Genomic DNA, 23,601 nt, shown 5'->3' with positions numbered 1-23,601 from the left:
GTTACACTTTGTTATTAACAGCCTTCATTAAACATCTAATGTTGAAGCCTATCCTGCAAGCCCACCCAGCTGCACTCAGCACGGACAGATGAGCGTTCATTGGTAGGAACCTTCTAAGCTGCAAGTTAAGCAAGGAGCTTCTGATGTAAGGTATGTGCAGGAATTGCATCATCTGAATGCAAGCCAACTCATTCTGTCTACTAGGTTACAGAAAAGCAACCCTGAGTCACTCTTAACACTGCAGGAACACGGGAACTTGTCTGCAGAAACAAGAAGGATGCCAACAAAACCCATTGTAGAAGAAGCCAAAAGTCTCCCGCGGCAAACCCTCCTGCAGCTCCCAATGACTCCTCCTCAGAAATACGCTCCCCCCTGTCATCAGAGCTGCTGGTACGGCCCGCCCTCCTTATGTACCTGGGGGAGACAGTCGGGACGGGACTCAAAGATGACGAGCAGGACCCCAATGGGCACCGTCACCTGCTCCAGCTCCAGGTCTTTTGCTATTCGCGTTCTGCGGATGATGCGGCCGACGCTGTCCTGGGAGGATGCTGCAATCTGGCGCAGCCCGATGGCCAGGCTGTTCAGCTTTGCTGCAGACAGGCTGAGCCGTTTCAACAGAGGAAGTGCCAGCCTCCCTGGAGGAAAGCAAGAAATACGGCTCAGGCCGATCCATCCGCTCAGACTCCAGCAAAGGTGACCTGAAGGGCGAACCTGTAGAAAATTCAGCTATTTCCCGCTCCCAAGCAGCAAACCCACCCAAGATTAATGCCATACTTTGAAGCTGGCAGCCATCACAAAACTGACACTGCATGGGAATGTTCTCACAACCGCCATCATTGAATCTAACACAGCACAACTCATCTGCGCCCGAACGAACATCCGCATCCAAACAGACCAGGTTCTTCAGTTGCACACGGCATCACACAGCGCCGTGCTGCAGCCTCTTACAAGTTTCCAGCCTCATAGTAGTTCAGGAGAGCTTTCATGGTTTTGTCAAGAGCCTGGGCAATAACTGCGTCCTTCTGCTCCACGGCCACAAATCCCAACGCAGACAAAGGCACGTTTCAGACAGAGAAGGACCGCCCGACTTCTGTGCTCTGAATGCATATAGATGGAACGCTTACCCAGAACCGCCCCCCCACGTGCTCTGGTCAGTAAAACAACAGTAAAAGCACCAACAGTACCATCTGTAATGCATCAATTCCACACCCTTCCAGAAAAAGGCCGTTTGTTGCAACCAGAAAGGTCAAGGCGCTGGAAGGGCAATACAGGCGTGTAGCAGCAATGGGACCAATGCAGACGGAACGGTGTTACAAAGGAGATGTGCTGGCCCATCCCTGAACAAGCGACAAGTTCTCACAGGGAGAACTCCACGAGGGAGGGTCTCCAACCACAGACCCTTCCCCAGTGGCAGTCAGCACTCAACTGAGACCTGAGAGCGGCACAGCCGGGATGCAGCCCTTCCTGCCCCACAGCTGCACTGCCCTTACTGCGCTCCCAGGGCTGCCCAGGACCTTCCCAGGCACTCAGCCCGTGGTTCAGGCCATGACTCAGTGCTCACCACACAACAGCTCTTCTCGGGGAGTCTCAGTTTAAGTACATGGATGGCAACAACCCCCACAGCAGCCAAGCATTACGTTCACTGGCCCAGAAAGACGTGCTTTTAGCACCGCAGTAACAGCAGGGTTGTCTGCCACGTTTCGTTTCCAAGGTGAGCCCGCCTTGGCAAAAGAGAGTGCTGCCCCTTCTTTGTTCTCACAAAGCTCCTCCCAGTGCTTTGCAAACCTTGCAGCCTTCCCTGATGAATGAATCTGATTGATGGAGCCCTGCCAGCTGCTGCTGCTACGCTGAGCGATTCTCCAGGTGCTGAATTCACCAACAGCGATCCTTCCCGTCTCAGCTGACAGAACTCTGCAGCTCTGCCTGCTGCCTCTGAGACCCAATTTCATGGCCATAAGAGGAGGATGGAACAAACGGTAATGTTACCTTTATTTTCTGCTTCTTCCAAGTCCTTCTTGTTTGCCAAGAGGATTTCTTCTCTTTGATCGGTCAGTAAGTCAGCGAGACGATAAATGATCTCTGCCCTCTGAAAGACAAATGTTTCTGACCTGCATTCTTACATAAAATACATTGTGTTGGATATCTGGCCCACCTCCCTCCACTGACCGTACCTCCTCACTGAACTCCCTGAATACTCGCGGCCAGCTGATTTTTCCAGGCTGCATTACATTGAAAACCAGGGCTGGAGAGCCCTGCACGTTGCTTGCTTATCTCGTTTGGTTTTGCTTTTCAATATTTCGCTTCCTGTGCCCAATGGTCTCACTAAGCCCACACAGTTTGAAGGCCGCTCTGTGGTCTCTGCTGCAGACAACGTATTGTGGCCAGGCAGCTGTAAAGCAGCAGCTGGCAGTAACGAGCAGCTGAGGACTTCTCTTTCGCATCCGCACAGACAGGAGCAAAGAGGCCAAACTATCCTGTTAATTCTTCAGAAGCTCTGAAAAATCAACTTCTATACGGTGGGTGCTCTTGGAATTTTCCTAAGCCCACATGCGAGCACTTGTTACACCACAAATACAGTACAACCCAAATGGTGGATCTGGCATGCTATGAACAGATTCTTGTCCTGGGAGGCCAGTCTGCGTTAGAAACCTCTTTCCTAAAGCTTGCCATACGTTCATTCACCAGCTGAGCAAGTAAAGCCGTGTTCTCTCACCTGCTCAGGCTGCAGAGCTGCCAGGGTCCGGCCACCAGCTCGAGCCATTTCACCTTGCTGCTCCACTGTGGGGCCTGTGTCAGGGCAACAAAACAAACACACTGTCAAGGCGACAACAAAAGCCCATGACACACGTGGACAGAGCAGCAGACGTGGAAATGAACACCAGCCCTTTCAGCTCCCAACTCTTTACTTAAAGCAGGAAAATAAGTCCTTCCATAACAGACGTATTGAAGAGATTTACTGCATGGCCAAACAGGATATATAAATTTATACCTATCAGATGAAAAACCCTGACATGATTCCCAAGCATATCTCTTCTAAAGGCATCACAGAGATTCAGTAAGACAATTAACATCAGGGTGGAAAAGTTAGTGCACAGCTCACATCAAAAAGACATAAAAATCATAGAATGTCTTGGGTGCTTGGGCTGGACGAGACCCCAAGGACCATCAACTTCCAACTCCCTGCCAACAGGCAGGGCCACCAACTTCCACATTTCATACCAGCCTAGGCTGCCCAGGGCCCCATCTAACCTGGCCTTGAACACCTCCAGGGATGTACGAGACATCTACAGCCTCTCTGGGCAGCTGTTCCAGCACCTCACCACTCTCTGAGTAAAGAGCTTCTCCCTGACATCCAATGTGAACCTTCCCTCCTTGAGCTTAAATCCACTCCCCCTTGTCCTATCACTGTCTACCCTTGTAGTATAAAGCTGGTTCCCCTCCTGTTTATAATCCCCTTTAAATACTGGCAGGCTGCGGTGAGGTCTCCTTGCAGCCTTTTCTCCTCCAGGCTGACCAAGCCCAGCTCCCTTATGCTGCCTTCATAAGGAGGGTGCTCTGACCGTCTGATCATCTTCACGGCCCTCCTCTGGACCCTCTCTAATGAGAAAGAGCAAAAGAATACCAAGATGGATAATTCTCAAGGTATGGGATTCTACTGAGAACAGGGAAGCATTTAAGTATCTAAAAGAACAGAAAGTACTGCAAAACTGCATGGAAACACAGAAAGAATAACGGAAGGCCAAACCAACCTGAGTAACACCTTGCAGAAAAGCTTCTTTCCCTTTGTCTCTCCCTGTGATTTGGGTTGGAAGAGACCCTTAAGATCTCTTCCCAAACCACTGCTGCAGGAAGGGACTTCCCCCTCTACCCTCTATTCCAGGTTGCTCACAGCCCCATCCAGCCTGGCCTTGAGTGCTTCCAGGCAGGGCGCATCCACAGCTCACTGCGCAACCTGTGCCAGAGTCTCACCACCCGCACAGGGAAGAATTTCTTCCCAATATCTGGTCTATTTTGGAATGGTTCCCACAGAAGAAAGTTGTTGTTTTTTTTCCTGGCAGGGACCCAAAGAATCCACATCGAAATGAAATGGCACAGGACAAGCTTTGAAAAGGAAACTGAGGTAATGTGACAAAGCCTTTATGGCTGATACAAACGTGCTGTAGTGTGGCCCATGAAAAGTGTCAGTATCACAGTTTGTCCTGCAAAGCATCTTTCCAGTAAAGGAGCTCAGTGCTCTGCTGGACACCGACTTGAAGGTGAGCCAGCATTGTGCCCTTACCACCAAGAAAGCCAGTGGTATCCTGGGTGGCATTAGGTGAAGCACTGCCAGCAGGTGAAGAGCAGAGATCCTTTTCCTCGACTGAGCATTGGTGAGGCTGCAACTGCAGCCCTGGGTCCATTTCCAGGACCTCCAGCACAAAAGAGACTGGTACATACTGAAAACACACCAGTGTAAGTAAGGTGACCAAGGCTGTCAAAGAACTGGAGCAACTCCCCAGAGAGGAGTCGGAGAGCTGAGGGCTGGGGCTGCTCAGCTGGGAGAAGAGGAGCCTCGGAGCTGGGGGGCGGGATGGATCTCATCCATGTCTGTAAAAGCCCAAAGGAAGAGCATATAGAGATCAGAGCCAGACTGTACCAGTGGTGTCCAAGAAGACAAGAGGTGACAGCAGAGACTGAAAAGCAGGAAGCTCCCTCCTCCCTTCCGAGGTCTCCTGAACGTCACCAAACGCTTTTTCCCCACAGGAGTGCCTGAGCACGGGCTAACATCCTACCAGTGCTCACAGCATCCAGCAGGAACTTCAGTGTTCAGGCCTTCAGACACAGCCTAGGGGAGATAACAGAAACATCACTGATCTGATCAAAACACAAAGCCAGTCCTGCTGTCCTGTAAACTGAGAGTGCATTTACATCTCAGCTGTTCCAACAAGACCTTCAAAAAAGTCAAAGCAGAACAAAAATGCTTCAGATGAGACACGAGGAGGATCGTACTTCTGGAGGAACTTCTGGACAGAAATACTGAGATGAAGGACGAGGGAAAAGACAAGATCTTTCATCGTAGAAGTTGAGCAGAGTTGACCACCCTCCATCTCCAACCAAACAGTTAGGGAACCAAAAGCCAGCAGGAAGCAAACCTGCACAGCTCTCCTATTCACAGACACGCACAAAGCAAAGCAGGCAGTTCTTCATACACTGCCATCTCTGGGCTCTGGCTTGCTGTGACTCAGCCTTGGGGACACCAAGAACCTACAGAGGTCCTAACAGTGACTTGACAAACTTAGAGGAGAAAGGCGCTGAGCATTATTATACAGCTGCCTCACAGCACGTCACAGGTACCACCTTACACTCATTCTACCCTAAGATCATGGATGTTTGCTCTTCCTACAGCCACTGTTACACTGTCAGAGCAACAGAGAGGCAGTAAAACATGCCTGTAACAGCAGAATATAGAAAGTCAGATGAATTTATGATGGGAAGTACAACTAGCTGCTATTGGAGTTTGGCAGCATGTTGAAAAGCACTCCTCCTTTCATGCCAAAACATTCAACCACACATAAAAACAAAAAGCGACAAGAATTGCACTCACTTCTTTAAATGTGCACCTGGTGCACTGAGTTACCAGCTAGAAGGAACCTTAACAGAATCACAGAATGCCCTGGGTTGGAAGGGACCTCAAGGATCATGAAGCTCCACCCCCTCTGCCTGGCAGGGTGTTACGGTTTTGCAATTTGGTTGATGTTGGTATTCCACATCAGAACACCATGCCTAATAATGGGAGTAAAGGGGACAAGATTCTTTTTTTTTGCGGACTGCCTTAATGGGCATGTGGGGAGGGGCACCGGAAGGGAAGTGGGGAAGGGGACGGGGTTGCTGGCCCAGCTCCCTGAGAGGAGACAACGTGGTTGGAGCTTCCCGCCTTCCACAGCTCCATCGGTGAGATTGGGGACTTGGTATTCTCTTTGTTGAAACTCTCTTGTTGTTGTTTAGCAATATTAGGTTATTAAACTGCCGTTCGTTCTCAGATCACCTTTTTTTCTCCTTCATTTTTTGTTAGACTCAATCGCAATTTCCCTTCCCTTCCCCTCTCCCTAAACACACGTGGCCGGGCTGCGCCGTGCCATACAGTGCCGCTAGAGAAAAGGGGGGGGGACTTTTGTTCCTGCTCCCCCAGGTTTGTTCCCACTGTCCTGGAGTGAGCTCTAGAGAGAACTCCGTGACACAGGGCCACCAAACTTCCACGTTCACTAGACCAGGCTGCCCAGGGCCCCATCCAACCTGGCCTTGAACACCTCCACAGATGGGGCATCCACAACCTCCCTGGGCAGCCTGTTCCAGGATCTCACCACTCTCCTTGTAAAGAATTTCCCCCTGGCATCCAACCTAAATCTTCCCTCTTTCAACTTAAATCCATTTCCCCTTGTCCTGCTATTACCGGCCCTTTCAAAGAGTTGACTCCCCTCCTGATTATAGTTTCCCTTCAGGTCCTGGCAGGCTGCAATGAGGTCACCCCACAGCCTTCTTTACTCCAGGCTGAATAAGCCTGGCTTCCTCAGCCTGTCCTCATAGGGCAGGTGCTTCAGCCCCCTGACCATCTTCGTGGCCCTCCTCTGGACCCTTTCCAACAGCTCTGTGTCTTTCTTGTACTGAGGGCTCCAGTACCTGGACACAGTACTCCAGATGGAGCCTCACAAGAGCAGAGTAGAGAGGGACGATCACCTCCCTATCCCTGCTGGCCACCCTTCTCCTGATGGAGCCCAGGATACCATTTGCTTTCTGAGCTGCAGGAGCACACTGCTGGCTCATGTTAAGTTTCTCATCCATCAGGACCCCCAGGTCCTTCTCTGCCAAGCAGAGGATTCAACATTTTCTATGCCAACCTGGTAAAATGCCTTCCAGGATCACCTGTCAAGCAGGTCTCCTGTTTGTTGCACAGATGCAGCCCGGGTTGAACTGTAAGCTTGTGGGAGATCTCTCTAGCTCCATACTCCAGTTATCTCTCTGTACGTCCACACTCACCTGCAGGCTTCACCTCCGAGAAGAACGTCCCAACTTTCTTCCCTTCCACAATATCGGTGATGACATGACCAGAGATCTTTGGGTGGGTTCCGTTGGCGATCACTACAGAAGTGCCTCCTTGGAGGGCCCACAAAGCTGCTTTCACCTGCAGGACAGAGCCCGTGCCAGGACATTCATTGTTACCTGGATCCCCATTCCCAACAACAATTCTTGTTCCACTCTGATCTCTGGATTAAGGCTTCCAGGGCGCCCATCATGCTGCAGGGACTCCCACAAGGTGGCATGAAGCCAGATGGCTACTCTGACCTCCATTTCCCCTTCTTACGCAGGTGCTGCTTTGGGGTCACCCCACAGCCCTCCCTGCAGCCTGCCCTTCCCAGACCTGCCACAGGGCACTTTGCCCACGAGCTCTCCTTCAGTGCCCTCCCACGTGGCAACTTCTTCCTACTCTGAGGAAACACCATTTCCCCTCTTGAAAAGCCGCACTGCCAACGTCCCTAATGCTGCTTTGCCGCTGGTCCCTGACCCGCACGGAGCGCCACCACTGCACCACTGAAGTTGCTCCTCCATTGGCAAAGGACTCCGTGTTGCCTTTTGCTTCATTTCCAGATGTTCCAGTCTGCACCCATCTACAGCCTGCCGGGGCTTTTCTGAACAGCATGGAAATTAGTGTGCCCCGGTGATGCAAGTGGTAGGAATGCCACGTTGCAACACTGGAGGCCCTGGGTTCGAATCCCCCCCTGTGGTGCAAGTGGTAGAAGTGCCGCTCTGCTACAGAAGAGGCTCGAATTCCAGGAGGTTGGACTCGATGATCTCTAAGGTCCCTTCCAACCCGCACGAGACTATGATACTATGACTATGATAATTATCCGGTCTACCAGCCACCCGTCCCAGTCTCGTATTAGCTGCTTCCCTTGTCACACTTTCCTTTCCCCCCTGTCATGGTTTTGTAATTTTGTAATTTTGCTATCAGTATTCCACATCATAACATCATGTAAAACATGGATACTTTTGACTATTCATACTATTGAATGAGCAGTCCACAGAAGAAGACTACATATCCCAGAGAACAACACGGCCAGTGATAAGTCACAGGACCAGGACGCTATATAATCTTGTTCCCAGGCTGGAGTGTTCTTCCTCTCTCAAACTTCTCGGAGAGTGGGAAGCGTTCCAGCCATGTCACCTAGAGTTCACAGTAGGCCTCTCGGTTTTCAGGGACTCTCTCTCTCTCTGTTTCATTCGATTTATTAGCCTCAATTGTATTATATTGTGTTATCTTGTATTCTGATATCATATTTAGTAAAATAAGTTTTTCCTCCTTAGATTGCCGCTGTTTTTATCCGATTCCCCTTTTCCCCCTCCTTTCCGGGCCGGCCCCGGGGGGGAGGCCTACTGGGTGGCTTCCCCTGTCATGGGCATAGGTAAATCTAAGTAACCCATGACACCCCCCAATAAGAAAACATTCCAAGTTTCTACCTTGGCTTCCATGCCTCCCATTCCCACTCGAGATTTGGTTCCAAATGTCACAGATTGTTGGTCTCCTGGGTAGAATATGTCAATGAGCTTCGCGTCGTCAGATCCTGGAGGGCTGTCAAAGAGTCCTGAAGTAAATATTTAAAGAAAAGAAGAAAAAAAGAGAAAAAAATACACCTTGAAATACACTGTTGAGACTGAAAAGCTGTGTTGCACTTAACGGGATTTAAAACTTCCCCTGAACCCTCTGCATGGAAAGCATGAAACAACATATAGAACCAAGAAGCAGTTTTACCAAAATCATAGCTAATAAGGGGAAGAGAAAAACCCAGCTGCCAAATAGCAGTGCACAAGATTTGAGGCAGGTGTTCCAGTGAGCTCAGAGAGAAAGCGAGAGGAACATTTTACAGCTGTTTATGTTCAGCATCGGGGCTTACAAACATCAGCACACAGCTGAGCAGGCATGGGACAGCCTGGCTGTCAAAGGCAGGAACTGAGGACATCAGAAAACCCGAGCCTAAATTGCTTTGACTACTTTAAAAAATTTGGAAAGCTGGATTGGAAGGGACCGAGGAAGATGGGAGTGCATCTGCCTGACCACCCCAGGACATCAAGTTTAAGCTTGTTAAAGGTCATTATCCTTAGATTAGACCCTTAGGGTGGCACCAGCCACCTCTCCAGTAATCCTCTTCCAGTGCTTAACCATCACCACAGGAAGGAATCTGTCCCAGATATCAAGTTGGAGCCTGATGTAAGAATGACACAGAGCTGCACCACACCTCTCCCATTTTCCACGATTAGAAAACTGTAGAGAGCAACGAGGTCATTTCTCAGCCTTCTTTCCTCCAAGCCAGGTAAATGAAGTGTCCTCAGCTGCCCTTTAGGCAGTGTGCCTTACGGTTCTTCTACCAACTCTGCTGCCCTCCTCTGGAGGCTTTCAAGCAAGCAGCAGCTCCTTGTGGCTCCTTATAGTAACTTGGTGTCATTTCCCAGTATCCCTCAAGTTGCTGCCTTTCTGCTGGCTGATGCAGACCAGACACCAGCTCTAACTCAGTGGTGGCTGTTCTAAGTTACCATCTCTGCACCAGAGAGGACGCACCTCCTTGTACTCCCAGATGCTGCTGTCTCTGCAGTTACCCCTGGAGCTCAGCAGTGCATTGGGCTGGGCCAGCCTCCCACAGTTGGCCTGCTATCACCTGTCGTTCATTGGAAAGGGCAGCCCTGGGCACCCCCTACAGACCAAAGGCTGGGCGGCTGCATGAACTGACTGCAGCTCCAGCTGGGCGGCTGCACTTGTCCTGCTGGACGTCAGAAGAACAGGAGCAGAGGACATGGGTTTGTTTAGTGATCGCTGTCGGCAGACTTAAACAATAACATAAAGGAACTGCTCACAAACCTTCCACGTCCGAGAGAACAATAAGGAGATCAGTCTTCATCTCAACAGCCAGACGTGCCGCCAAACTGTCATTATCCTTCACGCTAATCACCTGCAACGGACAGGCAGGGAACAAGGACACTGAGCTGTGTGACACCCGGCTCCAGCACATGAATGCGAGCCACCTCAGCACTATCTCAGTCCTTCACACCCAGTGAAACCACTCAGAAGCTGACTTTGGGCACAAAAGCAAGCAGCCTTATATGGAAGGCAGGAAAGCAGGAAAGCAGCATGCAGGTGACCGACGCTCGGATCACAACACACGTTCTCCACACCGACATGCAGTGAAAGGACAAGCAGTACTAACAGGCCCTTGTTTAAGCACAGCGCTTAATTAGATGAGCTGCAAAAGGGAACTCCAGCCTCAACTACTCCGTGTGAGCCCAACGGGGCACGCTCATCTCCCACAGCTCCACAGGGTCACACAGCTCAGCACAGTTCTCTGCCCCCACTGTCCACGTTTCTAACTTGCTACGTTTCTCTGCTCCAGGCGGTCGTGATTACAGTGTTAGTAGTAAGTACTGTTAGTGCTCTCCCATCCACAAGTTCCGCCCCCTGCAATACTTTACCCACATTTACCCCCTGCAGATCACTGTTCGGTTCTGGAGGTGGAACAACAGCGTCATTAGTGTTAATTATAGGGACAATGTTCATTCTTAAAAGCTCATGTAGCGTTCCATTTAAGTTCCGACGCTTCTGTTCGTCATGGAAATCCAGATTGGTGACTAAAATCTAAGAGCAAGAGAAAGACTCACTTATTTAGTCCATCACTTCTTCTGGCAAAAACATAAAACATACAGAGGCTGCTCCGGAAGTAATGCCTCTTATTTTATTCCGGTGGTCCACAAAGTCAGATGCAGATGTTGGCGAGACAGCAGTAGAGGCTGAACTTTCCCATTAATATCCCATTCAGTTCTGTTGCCACGCCACAGATGGCAGCAGAAAGGCAGTCTGACAAAGTGGCATCCAACATGGAAGCACACATGAAACAAAGACATGGGGCAGAACTCCTCCATGCAGACAAAACGGCATCTATCAGCACTCACTGACTCAACGTTTACGGGAACCAGAGAGTGGATGTCAGCGCAGCAGGGCAATGGGAGCTGCGTGAAGGACAAGCAGCGCTGTGCGTGGCCATGCACAACTGTCACCTCCACTGGTGCAGGTATTTACATGCACAGCATGCAGGCTCTCCTTCACCACTGGTAAAAATGCACAACTAACAGTGGAGACTACATGGAAAAACAGCATTTTGCAGCTGAGAATCTGCTCTATCAAATACTGGCATTGTGCTTGTTGTATCTGTTGTAGTTTCCATGGAAATAAATAAGAAGCATTATTCTTGGAGCAACCTACATACAACCAACACCATAACAGATCAGCCAAGCCCTTTGGGTCACCAAATGATAACACAAGCCACATTTAAAGGATAAAGAATGCCAGTGAGAAATATTCTTGCCCTCTAGGCCTGCACCAACCTCACGGCTGTCCCTTGGGCGATGATAGTTTTACATCCTCCTTAAGCTGTGGTGCCGAGAGCTGCATGTGGCACTTAAGGGGAGATCACACAGGAGCAGAGCAGGGCAGCACAATCCCTCCCCTTGTCCAGCCAGCAACGTGATGCTTCGTGCAGCCCATGGCACGCTGCTAACTCAGCTTTCTGCCAACCAGAATCCCCCCAATCCCCTTCTGCAGGGCTGCTCTGCAGCCTCTCATCCCCAGCTCTGTAGATGAATCAAGGGCTGTCCAGTCCCAGGTGCAGAATTCAGCCATAGCTCTTGTTCAGTGTTGGCAGATGGTGACAGCCCAGACTTCTGCTTTGTTCATATCTCTCTGCAAGGCCTCTCCATCCCTTCATAACTCAGTGCCATCTGCTAATTTACTGCATACACATTTGAGTGCCGCACCCAGAGCATTCCCAACAGCAGTGCAGAGAACTGGCCCCAAAACAAAGCCCTGCAGAACATCACAGCTGATTGGCCACCAGCCCAAACTAATTCCTTTCACTGTAGTTCTTTAAGTCCTACCCGTCAGTCAACTGCTCACCCACTGTGCTACATGCTAACAGCAACACCACAAAACCATGACACTTGCTGAGCTGCACGCTGAACATTTTGTCCAGAAAGGCACTGAGAAATAATATCAAAACCTCTGGTGAAACCCCACAGTGTCTCAGCTTGGTCGACCAGGTAGGTAACCTTGTCATAAAAGAAAGTCACGTGTGATGAACATAACTTCCGCCTCGTGAGCCCACACTGACTGTGACCAACCACTGCCAGGAACGATTCTGCGGCTGAGTGAAGCAGCAGGTAAGGCTGGGAGAGAAGACGTCCCTTACCTGAGCTGCACAGATGCTGTACTGCGTGAACATGGCTTCGTACAGAGCCATCAGGCCGCTCTGGCCAGCGGCTGCACAGGCTCGGGCCTCCAAGACGGGAATAGCCTACAAGGAGGAGCACAGCTGTCAGGCAGTGGCTCACGCAGGTTCCAAGCGGCACCCAGAGAGGAGCGGGATGTTGGCAGTCACTCACCATATCCTTCAGCTGACTCTGGCCTGAATGGAGCGCCTGCCTCACACTCTGGGAAAGCAGGATCTCATGGCGCAGCCGCTGCTTCCCAAACGCTACAGCACCGCTGGTGACAATCATCATCTCCCGGCCCTGGTTTTGCAGCACAGACACCTGTCAGCACAGAGAACAACAACTGGGATGCAGAGGCAGATGGCTGCCAGCCTGGCAGGACGGGGCTCTGCCCATGTCCCACGCTCACTCCTTCTTGCTGCCGTAAGAGTTATGCTTATCAACAGCCATCCTCAAAGACAATCCTGCTCAGTTTCCCGACCACTCAGGAACCATGTAAAAGACCGCATGCAATCCATAACTTCTGCTACTCCTCCCCCCCACCCCCCAGTGCCATTTGTAATGACAGACTCAGGACTGATGCCTCACAATACGTATCATGTGGTTTACACAACTCCTGGACCTCTAATTCCATTGCTACTGATAGCAAAAGACAAGATACAGAAAAGTCATGAGGCATCAACTGTTCCTTCCACCAACTCACTTACCACCATCCACCCTCATGGTTGTTATTATACAGTAATTTCATATTCAAGGAACAAAACTGTTAACTCCTGAAACACGGCTTGTTACGGCTTCATGCAGAAAAGCACCCAGCTGCTTCCACAGCTCTGCAGCCAAAGGACATGCATGAATGTAACCTATTACATGAACTGCTCAGAGAAGACACGCCTAAATCCCCCGCAGTGCCCATCTGGTGTTGCAGAACCCGTCCATCAGTTGAGCCCCCCGGCTTTTCCCACAAGCGCTGAGGTCACGAGTGAGGTCACAAGCTTCTCTTGGAGGGAATCTGCGAGTGCCCAGGTACTCGGGAAGGGGCTGCTCCTCCTACAAACTTCATGTACTTTCATGTTGTCTTCCCACAAGACCCACACAGTGCCCGAGTCGTGTTTTATTTCCTGCATTCAGAACTGCACAGAAAAGTTTCTTCCGTGCTGAGCCAGACAGGATGGAGTTAAATTTCCTCACAAGAACCCATACGGAGCTGTTAGGGATTCAGGGACCAGAAGCACTGATAACGCACCATTTGCTATTGCTGAACAGTGCCTGCACAAAATCACGGCTCTGCTCTTCCCTGCTCTGCCCCGTGCAGCGGGAGCCTCACGGTGATGGAGAAATTCAGTGCCGACACCACTGGGTCCAGGAGATCTCCCACATTGCCTCACATCGCGCTCGCAGTAAAAAGGGATCACCAAGGAGGAGGAGCAGGAGCAGGGGAGGAAGGAAGCTGTCTTCACAAGTGGCCACATCTATGGAGTGGTTTGGAGTTGGCCTGCCCGTGGGAGGCAGTGAGCAACTTCCTTTGCATCGCATATTTCTTTTACCCTTTCCTTCACTTCTTAAATTACCTTTACTTCAACCCACGTGTTTTCTTGCTTCTGCCTTCAGTACTTTCTTACCAGTCCCACCAGTGCTGGGTGCTTGAAGAGGGAGGCAGGAAGCATCTGTGCAGCTGCTCAGTTACCGTCCAGCATCACCTCATCATGCTGAGTTACACCATGAGCACCTTCTATGCCACCAGAGCGCAGGGGAACCTGCTCTGTCATTTTTTCCTGTGTTATCCTCTGCTACCCCACAGTGACCAAATAGCTGAAGTTCAAATCACCATTCCACTTCAGCCACAAATCTACCTGCTCCACAATGGACACCACAAAACTACCTGCTCCACAATGGATGCCAGCCTCCCGAGGGCCAAGCCGCACTCATCGCCCCTGGTCACAACAGCACTGCCCAGCTTCACCACGATGCGCTTGGCATGCTTCAGCTCACTGCGGTGCGCAAACGATTTGCCGTGCGTGCGGCTGAGGGGCACAGTGATAAATGGGATGTTGCTCCAACAGCGGATGGATTCATTCCTCAGACTCCGAGAATGGCGAGGGAGATCTGCAGTTAAAGAAAGAAAACAAGTTCCACCTTTAAATGTTTATCTTGGACTCCCAAGTCCCTTAGGCCTTGTAATACTTCTTCCCTTCCCGAGGCTCACAGCAAGAACTGTTAATAACAGGGAATAGAAGCCAGCTTTGAAGACATTGAAATAAAGAGTGAACGAATGGTTTTCTAGCAGTACTAACTATCCCTAAGGTATACAAAGCAATATCCGATGTGTTGGAGCCTCAACTCTGGGAACAGTAAAACCAGGACTGAATGACAGCAGTCCAACTCAGAGCAGAAGTACAGGTGCTGGCTTTAAGAACGCTCTCCCTTGACTCATCAGATACAGCTAAAGAGCTTTCCTGCATACAATACAGCAGAAAACTGGACTACTAGGAAAGAAAAGAAACAGCTTTAACCAATGCTGTAAGAGAGATGAGATACTCTGTCGTGTCGCCAAGCTGGAGGCAGCAGAAGGGGGATGATGAACACACAGCCTGCAAGGCACCCGCCTCCAGAATGAACAGGCATTGCAAGGAGCGGAGACAGTCACAGCGTTACTCAGGTAAGGCAGAACACACACAAGGCTTGCACCTCATTTCAGACGATGAACAAGGGAATATTCCTCAGCAAGATCTTTGTTCATGAAAAGCTTACAAAGGATTGTAAAGCCAGTCAGCCCACTACCAGCACAGCAGATGAAACAGAATAGGATCTATTAAGGTACACATGGCAAGCAATAGTCTGAATCCTTTCTAATTGACAAAGATGTTGATCCAAACAGGTAAAAACAAGTCCCAAACCAAAGAGGGCATAAAGGCAGATGACAAGCACTTCCAGTACGCTTCATACAGGGCTGCGCAGAGCCACACTTAATTGCGACTGAAGAAGCAATGGTGGAGATGCTCTTCAGTCAAAGCACACACAGAGGCAGAAGGAGCCCAGCAAGCAATGTCACTTTAAGAGTAGTTTTTGAACCCACGTTGCCTTATCGACTATCCAGTTTTTCGCACATCATGATTCAAGAAACGCATCAAACCAGGTCAGTTTTTAGGTAAGCAGCGCTGCAGTAAAGAAGGGGGAGAACAACTCCAACATTATTATGGAGAGAAACAGCTGCGGACCCCATGTCCCAGGAACAAAAGTGCACCTGAGCAAAGATGGCACAAACTCAACCTCAACCAAAATCGCATCTTAAGATGCAGATACTTCTCTAAGTAAACAGAAAACTCGATCTTATGCCACGGACAGATCTCATCTGATCTTATTTAATTTATTCAGTCTCTTAGTTTTAGTGTTCTGTGACAGCGTAACAGGTTCCTTTATAACCTTAGGAGTGATCTGGACATTCCTCCTGCTGCTGCAAGGCAGGAATTTATGCAGCGCTGCAGAAAAGAGAAGGCTGGCATTTAACATCTTACTTAATGAACCTGTTTTGTTTGGTTCACATATGGGAGCTTAAATAATTGATCAGAACTGACTGTTATGTTACAAAGAATGATACCACCTCTCCACTCTTTCATACAAAGCAGAAATTAGAATTTAGAGATTACTGTTGTTTCACAGTTTCATGAAGGAATACTTGCAAATGTAAATAAACCTGCAGCACGTGGGGAACAAAAGTGCAGCTGTTCCTCCAGCCTCACACACAGCAGTGCAGCACCCGCCTGTCCCACACGGTGCCAACAGGAAGCAGAAACGATCTGAGTGCTCTCAGGTCTCTCAAGGCTTAAAGGCTTCTGTGAAGGCTGCTGCTCAGGGACAACCAGGATCCAAGAACACCACACAGAAAAGGAAGGAAAAGGTCAGGAGATCGAGAGCAAACTGGGAGCCTGGCCTGCATTTAACTGAGTTCTCATTGCTACCCTAGCTCTATTACTACACTAACCCTTCTTTTTTGGTTATTTTGTACAACGGTGAGACATGAGAGCAGCTCTGATGTACACAGACAACATTTCTAAAGAAGCAAATCCATTACTTTGCTTCACGTGAAATCAGGCAGAAACCAGCATGGCCACCCACCCCCATCTGGGACCAACAGCTTCCAGGCACTCCAGTTTCTGCACCCAGCAGCCCCTGCCAACAGTCCCACTTCCTCACTAAGAAAGGGAAGCAAAGCCCGTGGCACCACAAATCCTTTCAAGCAATCCGCATGAGGCTTCCAGCACAGAAGGGAAGAGGCAGCAGCTCTAAATACACGGGAGCCAAACAGGACTGCCACGGTGAGAGTGCAGAAAGACCATTAAGGAGAATCCCCATCCTTCCTCAGAATGGAGGTGATGAAGTCGCTAAAGCTGCTCAAATACTAACCAAGAGTTTTCCCAGTGTGAACTACAACAGTTTTACTGACTTGGAGAAATGCAGTGCGTTTCAGCAGACGACAAATGCAGAAGCCAGCAGAGCCATAGGCTTAAAAAAGCCTCAATTTTGTGATTCAGTCATCCTTATAAATGCCCCCAGAGCAATGGGAAATGGAAATCCTGCATGCACGGGACACAAATGTTTGCATTTTTACCCCACAGAATCTTTCTTGATCCAGCAGCCAATCTAGCCCTGCCTTCTCTCTCTATCAAACCCTAATCAAATAGAGATTGAGTGGCTCTCTCAAGTTGGGTTCCTGTAACAGAACAGGGAATGACAATGAAGTTGTTATATTTCTAACCACTACCCGCAGAGTGTTCACGTATTTATACTCTGATTTCCTGCAAGTACCCTTTTATTTTTCAATAACCCAAATAAGTGATAGCTTCAGACCCTGCAGCGTGTGCCTTATCCAAGAAATCTGTGGACTGGAAACGTGGATGGGGCAACAGGCATTACTAGACCATACTTTCCAAGCAGGCATGGGGTAGAAACAAAGACCTTTAAAAGAGAAGTGCTTTTACTGGCATTCTTTGCTTGAAAGGTGAGAATGCAAAACGGTCCTTCTCAGGCACTCAGCTGAGTACTGCTGAGTTAAGGAAGAAAGTCACAGAGAAGCATAGCCTCGATGGCCGCTCACTGCAGTTGGAAAGCTCTGAATGGCGTTAATGAGGGGATTTCCCTATCAGCATGAGACGAGATGGACTGAGCTGAGCTCCATGCCAGGAAGGCTTCCCCTCATACGTACAGAAGCGGGAAGCGGCTGCGACGGCTCGAGGTGGAAACATGAGGCAGCCGCTGGGGGCGCGGAGCAGAGGGTTCAGGGCAGCCTGGCACCACATCGGGAGACGCCTTCTGCAAGACACGGCTATCTGCAAGTCAACAGGAAGGTGTGGGGAAACGGGTTAAACATTGGCCATTTCCACCTGCCTTTCCCTCCCATCCATCCATCCTGCCTTCCCAGCCCATCCATCCATCCAGAGGCCTTCTTTTTCCTCTACAGCCTTAATGCCATTTCCCCGTGCAAGAAACAGCCCACCCTCCTCACTCATACCACGGCTTAGGGAACCTGAGGGCTCCTCTTCCGTCCCTGCTGGAAGAAGATTATTATTAAAGATGAAGAACAAAACAGAGTTCCCAAGAATGGCCAAGAACATAAAGGACTCTGGGTGAACCACACGCAACAGAGACAAGCTGTAACTTCATCCCTGGAGAAGCCTGGAGGAGAAAGCTGGAGCAGGTTGGATCATGCGTACAAACCACAGCAAAACATCAGCTGTACTTCTCCACGGCCCCATCCAACGTATGAGGGCTGCTTTGAGAGCAGCGCCACCTGTTTGATTCCTTGGCCCACGGCATCGGGTGGCTGCTAGCAGAGGCTTCACCTCCCCACCAGCCCCACATCAGACTTCCTGCCATGCAGCAGATGGGCTTGCTGACAGAACAGCACCTGACACGAGACTGCTCACAAACCAGGATGTGGAACTGGAGCCCCCATGCGGAAAGAACCGCGCCATCAAAACACACTTCTGGGTGCAGAATGCCCATGGAGCACAGCCCGTGGACACCGAATGCCGATGGAACACAGCCGTGGGCGCCGTCATGCAGAGGCAGCGCTGCTGCAGCACGGCAGCGGGCAGCCCCGCGCGGCAGGTTTTACAGGTGCTGCACTCGGGATCCTCTTCACTGCTGGTGAAAACATGTCGCTGATGGCGGTGGCTGCACTAAGAAACAGCCTGTTCCCAGCTACAAAACACCACCAGACACAACGGCTTAGCGCTCTCCGCAGCTGCTGCAATTTCCACGGAGACCTACAGGAGGTGGCGCTGCTCCAGATTGCACTACCTACAAATACAGAACCGCAGAACAGCAGAACTGCCCAAGTTGGAGGGGATCCACGAGACAGATCGATCCCAGCTCCACACAGGGCTGCCCAAAACACAACCTGTATTTCTAAGAGCTCCCAGACGGCGAGACATTAACCCTGACTGTCAGTAAGGACATCAGTTCTAAGATATTTGGCTTTAGTTTCCCTTGACTGAACTTCAAAGCACTCTGAGCTCCTGTAACCCTAAAGCCACCTGAGCAAACGAGGGGTACAGGACCAGCCATTTCCTATAACCAGTGTTCCTGAAGTGCTGCAGCTGCAGCACTACGAAGAAAACAAAGCAGATGAACAGGAGTGCAGTTCTCCCGGATGGTGCTCACACCATTAATCACCTCTTTCCCCCTCTAGAAAGTTTTTCTTCCTCTTCTTGCTTTCAACCGAATAACATTCCAAAAGCTGCACTGAGAGCTTTGAAGGGCAGAAAACAGCTCAAAGTAAGCACATGGGAACTCTCACACATACCTGGACAGATACGATGCCTGGCAGTTCTGGCCAACACGTGTATTACCACTATGAACATCTGAAGTTGCTTAATTACCCCACATCAGCATATTGCCATTGCGCTTCCTTACAGTCCTCACCAAATTACACACATCTATGCAGAACAGATCAGGCACCTGCAGGTAATGACTCTCCTATTCTGACTGGTAAAGATCACATAGCTCAGCATTTAAACTGCATTAACCTACCCTGCCCCTCCAGTTCTGTATTTCACCTGAAAAAGCAGCCCTAATCATCATGAGGATGAGGCAGGAAAAGGATTCGGGGCTGACGATGGAGCTGAACAAGCAGCCAAAGTCTGCTTCTGATGAGGAGGTTTACAGGAGCTGCTGTAGGCCACCAGCCTATTTACTGCCTGAGGACCTGAGATGCCCTCTGTCCCTTCGGCGTTTCAGGTGCACACTGTGGGTGGGGGACAGAATTCCCATCGCCCACGTGTCCCACAATTGACTTCCACCCCAAAGCCCACGTGGCACCCACTGTCAGACATCACCTTCCCTCAGGCTCTTTATTTTGCCTCCAGGGGATGCTTACAGAACAAGAGGCCTTCAAAGGACAAAGCCAGGTATCAGAAAGGAGGTATGTGACGTAGGAATGATGCTGCCAGGATCTCCAGCCGGACCACAGGGAGCTCATAGAATTGTTTGGACTGAGAAGGACCCTGAAGATCATCAAGTCCAACCAGCATCCCACACCACCAAGTTCACCATTAGGCCAAGCCCCTAAGCAGCGCATCCACTCAGCTCTTACACCTCTGGCAATGGTGACTCCTCCAGCACCTGGACAGGCCGCTCCACCCTTACCTGCCCATTCCTCCAGTCACAGAGCTCCTCCCAGTATCAGCCTCAACCTCGCACGGCACAATGGGGTGTTTCCTCACCACAAACCCCCTTCGGGCAGCTCTGCAGAGCGACAGAGTCCCCCGTGAGCCCCTGTTCTGCAGACCGGTGTCATGGTTTAATAATTTTGTAATTTTGCTATCAGTATTCCACATCATAACATCATATAAAGCATGAATAATTTTACTGAATCTGCAACTTATAGAAGAAGACTACATCTCCCAGAGAACAACACGATAGGTCACAGGACCTGGACTCTATATTAACTTGGTCGCAGAACAGACTGACGTCTTTCGAGTTCTGGCGTTCAGGGGAGTGTGTGGGAGCCTTTGTCGTTCGCCTAGATTTCACAGTAGGCCTCTCGGTTACGGGACTCATTCTCTCTCCTATTTTGCTCAATTCGTTAGCTCAATTTTCAATTATATTGTATTATATTGTGTTATCCTGTATTTCGATATAGTATTTAGTAAATAAGTGTGCCTCCTTAGATCATTGCCGCTGTTTTCTTTTCCTAATTAACTTTTTCCTTTTCGGCCTAGGTCCCCTCCGGGGCCCATGGCCCCTGTCACGGACGCAGGAGGATTTTTCGTTCAAACCGTGACAACCGGCCACCCCAGTTCCCCAGTGCCACAGATCAGGTCAGTTCTCCCCCCTTGCTGAGTCAGGGGTTCAGACCTCACTTAACCCTCGCTCTCCACCCCACCCTCCTCTCCAGAACTTTCATACCTGTAAGGGCTCTGCTCTGCAGTAACAAACCACAAAGCCCAAAAGATATTGGGAATTACTAAAAAGCCAAAATTCTGCCTCATTAGGGGCAGGGGGCAGACGACAGGTAGATGACAGACAGATGGGACAGACAACAGGTGACACCAATAAAAACAAGTGCAAAATGCACTATTTAGGGCCAAGAGTCCGGCATCGACCCCAGACCTTGTCATTACTAAGAAAGCCTCCAGCAAAGCCGTCTCCAAAGCTCCTGTAAGGAATGCCATCCTCACATGGCAGCTTCCAGCAGGGCCATGGCACCCTGATACTCCACAGCAGAACACCTCGCTCCTGGACAGCTTCCACGGAGCCATGGCTTCCAAGAGAGACATTGGGCAGCACACTGCACCCAGCCGTGAACCCAGCCAGCTCCCCAGGCAATGTGAGCTGCAATGGAGGGCTCAGACCCTCAACCCTCTGTCCTGCACAACAACTAATGAAATTGAAATGTACATGTTTCCTCCCAAAGAACTGACCTCCCATAGGAGCTACGCAGCACTACACATAGGCAACGACTCAGAACAAGCTCCCAGCAAAGACACAATTTCAACAAAGTGAGACTTCATAGAACACAACACGACACAACCCCTGTGCCATTCAAGGCTCGGCGTTATTGACTTTGTAGGTTAACAAACCTGCTTCAAACTCCTTTGAGAAAAGAAACTCCCTAAGGAAGTTGTCAGCACAGCCCAAAGCCCAGCGGGCGCCTTACCAGGGGAATCCACAGGGACAGGAATGAAGGGATGCTTTACACAAACTGCCTTTACAGCAGGACACCTACAGCCCCACGTCCACAACATCCACACACAAACTGCCTTTACAGCGGGACACCAGCAGCCCCGTGTGGAGGCTGCACAGCATTCACACACACAGAGCCAGCAGCTCAGAGCAGCACGCAGCACACGGCTCCCTTCTGACAAAACCCGCCCCAGAGGGACAACACAGAATCACAGTCGCAGAGTCACGCAGAACCGAACCGAGCCCACCCACCCACTGAGCTCCCAGCCCTGCTCAGACACTCCCAACCTCATCTGCTCCACAGCTGACACCCACGAGAGCCCCGCATCCATCTCCTGTTGCGCCTCACACACAAAGCGGAGGAGCAGCACAGGGCAGAGCGGGGAAGAGCCCTGCGAGCACAGCTCTGCGAGCACAGCCGGAACCTCCCCGGGAAGGTTCCGTTGAGCAGCCGAGCGTTCCCCGGTACCAGCCGGGAGCACGACCCGCACGGGCGCCAAGTTCTGCTTCGGCCAAACACAGCGGCGGCCGAACGGCTCGCGCTGCCGGCGGGATTCGCACGTGTCGGCCCCGCCCGGAGCCTCCACCCGCCCGAACTCCCGCACTGAGCCCTCCGGATAAACCCAACTGAGCCCTGCACCAAACAGCAGCTTGCACGGAGCCGCGGCGGCACACACAGCTCCACGACGGCACACACACACACACACGCAGCCCACCCGCGGCAGCAGGAGACCGAGAGAGCCAGGTGAGCTGCTGCGGTAGGCGGACAGACGGGCGGACAGACGGACCTACCGACCCAGCTGAGCGGCGGCAGCCAATCCGCCGTCCCGGCAGCACGATGCGCAGCAGCGCGGCAGGGCCGGTCCGACCAGCGGCTGATGTGAGTGGAGCGGGGCAGCACAGCCCGACCCGCCGCCAGCACAGCGGATGATGTAACTCCGCTCCACGTTGCAGCACAAAATCCAGCCTCAACTGCTGTTTGCTGTCTGGTCCCGACAGCCACAGACAGCCCCGCCTGCACGGCAGCTTCCACCGACCTGCAATTAACCCCTTCTCAGACATGCGCTGCCCAAAGCACGCAGGAGCCCCGGGAAGGCTGCGTTGTGCAGCCCAGGAAGGCTCTTGCTGTGCAGCCCAGCTTCTGAGAACACCCTCATCTCCCTCAGCCTCCTCCCTCCCTCGTTCCCTCCGTGCATCCCAAACCTGTACCTGTGCAGCTGCTCCATGCCCACCGTGCACCACTTGGGCCGTCTGTGAATGAAAGGGAAAGCAGCCGTTGCTGCACCGGGAACAGCCCCAGCAGGCACGAGAGCTCTGCACCTCCACGTGCGTTCCAAACCAAGCACAGCCCCCACGCAGCCCCAGCCGCTGATGGCAGCGCCTCCTCCCTGCACTCACCTTCCTGTTGTTCCCTCCTTTCCGTACTGCACCACCAGCACTCGGCCTCCCCCTGCTGAAGGACAGCACTTGGGGGGGGGGGGGGGGGGGGGGGGGGGCTGTTCAAACAGCAGCTGCTTCACGAGGTGAGATCAGGAACCACCTCTCCAGAAATCTCAAACCACGGAAGGAACTCGGACCAAAAACGACATCCAGGGGCTGGTGAGACTCACAGAAGGCCTCGCAGCCCAGTAATGCAGGAGGAGCCGCCAGCTCCCACCGCTGTCCCAGGTCACACGCTCCTTCCTCGTGTGACCAGCACGTCGTCCTGGAGGAGCTGTTCCATCACCTTCTCAGGTACAGAGCAGAGACTCCTGTTCTGTGGTTCACTGGGTCCTCCTGGCCCCCTTATAAATGGGTGCGTTGTGACCCTTTCTTCAGTCATCTGGGACCTCACCTGACAGCCACGGCTTTTCAAATGATGGAGGTAGGACAGGGATCGACTGCTCACATGGTCTGATAGTCACAGGGCATGGGGGGTGGCTTTAAACTAAAAGAGGGAAGATTGAGGTTAGATGTTAGGAAGAAGGTTTTTACTCGGAGGGTGGTGAGGCACTGGAACAGATTGCCCAGAGAAGCTGTGGGTGCTCCATCCCTGGAGGCGATCAAGGCCAGGTTGGATGGGAGCCCAGGCAGCCTGGTGCAATGGCTGACAACCCTCCTATGGCTGGGGATTGGAACTAGGGGATCCTCAAA

General features: G+C 51.2%; 1 protein-coding gene across 9 annotated transcripts in view; it reads right to left on the bottom strand.

The window, feature by feature from the left end:
- ALDH18A1 (aldehyde dehydrogenase 18 family member A1) overlaps positions 1–23,601 on the bottom strand; it is a 34,862-nt gene that overhangs the window by 7,564 nt on the left and 3,697 nt on the right. For 2 of the 9 annotated variants that reach the window (XM_015867571.2, XM_032445318.1), the window contains exons 2-12: positions 17,486–17,609; positions 14,165–14,388; positions 12,457–12,606; positions 12,264–12,368; positions 10,499–10,657; positions 9,887–9,977; positions 8,494–8,618; positions 7,015–7,159; positions 2,714–2,787; positions 1,987–2,086; positions 415–635 (exon numbers count right to left, since the gene is read on the bottom strand). In XM_015867571.2, coding sequence (XP_015723057.1) covers positions 415–635; positions 1,987–2,086; positions 2,714–2,787; positions 7,015–7,159; positions 8,494–8,618; positions 9,887–9,977; positions 10,499–10,657; positions 12,264–12,368; positions 12,457–12,606; positions 14,165–14,388; positions 17,486–17,579 — 1,488 coding nt within the window. In that variant the 5' untranslated portion in view covers positions 17,580–17,609. Of the gene's footprint in view, positions 1–414; positions 636–1,986; positions 2,087–2,713; positions 2,788–7,014; positions 7,160–8,493; positions 8,619–9,886; positions 9,978–10,498; positions 10,658–12,263; positions 12,369–12,456; positions 12,607–14,164; positions 14,389–17,485; positions 17,610–22,184; positions 22,204–22,260; positions 22,429–22,677; positions 22,788–23,601 lie in introns of those variants that run through there. The other 7 variants (XM_032445320.1, XM_032445322.1, XM_015867568.2 and 4 more) reach the window with 7 other exon arrangements.

This window comes from Coturnix japonica, chromosome 6 (genome assembly GCF_001577835.2).
Source record: "Coturnix japonica isolate 7356 chromosome 6, Coturnix japonica 2.1, whole genome shotgun sequence".
NCBI lineage: Eukaryota > Metazoa > Chordata > Aves > Galliformes > Phasianidae > Coturnix > Coturnix japonica.
This window is presented reverse-complemented; position numbering and strand designations above follow the sequence as displayed.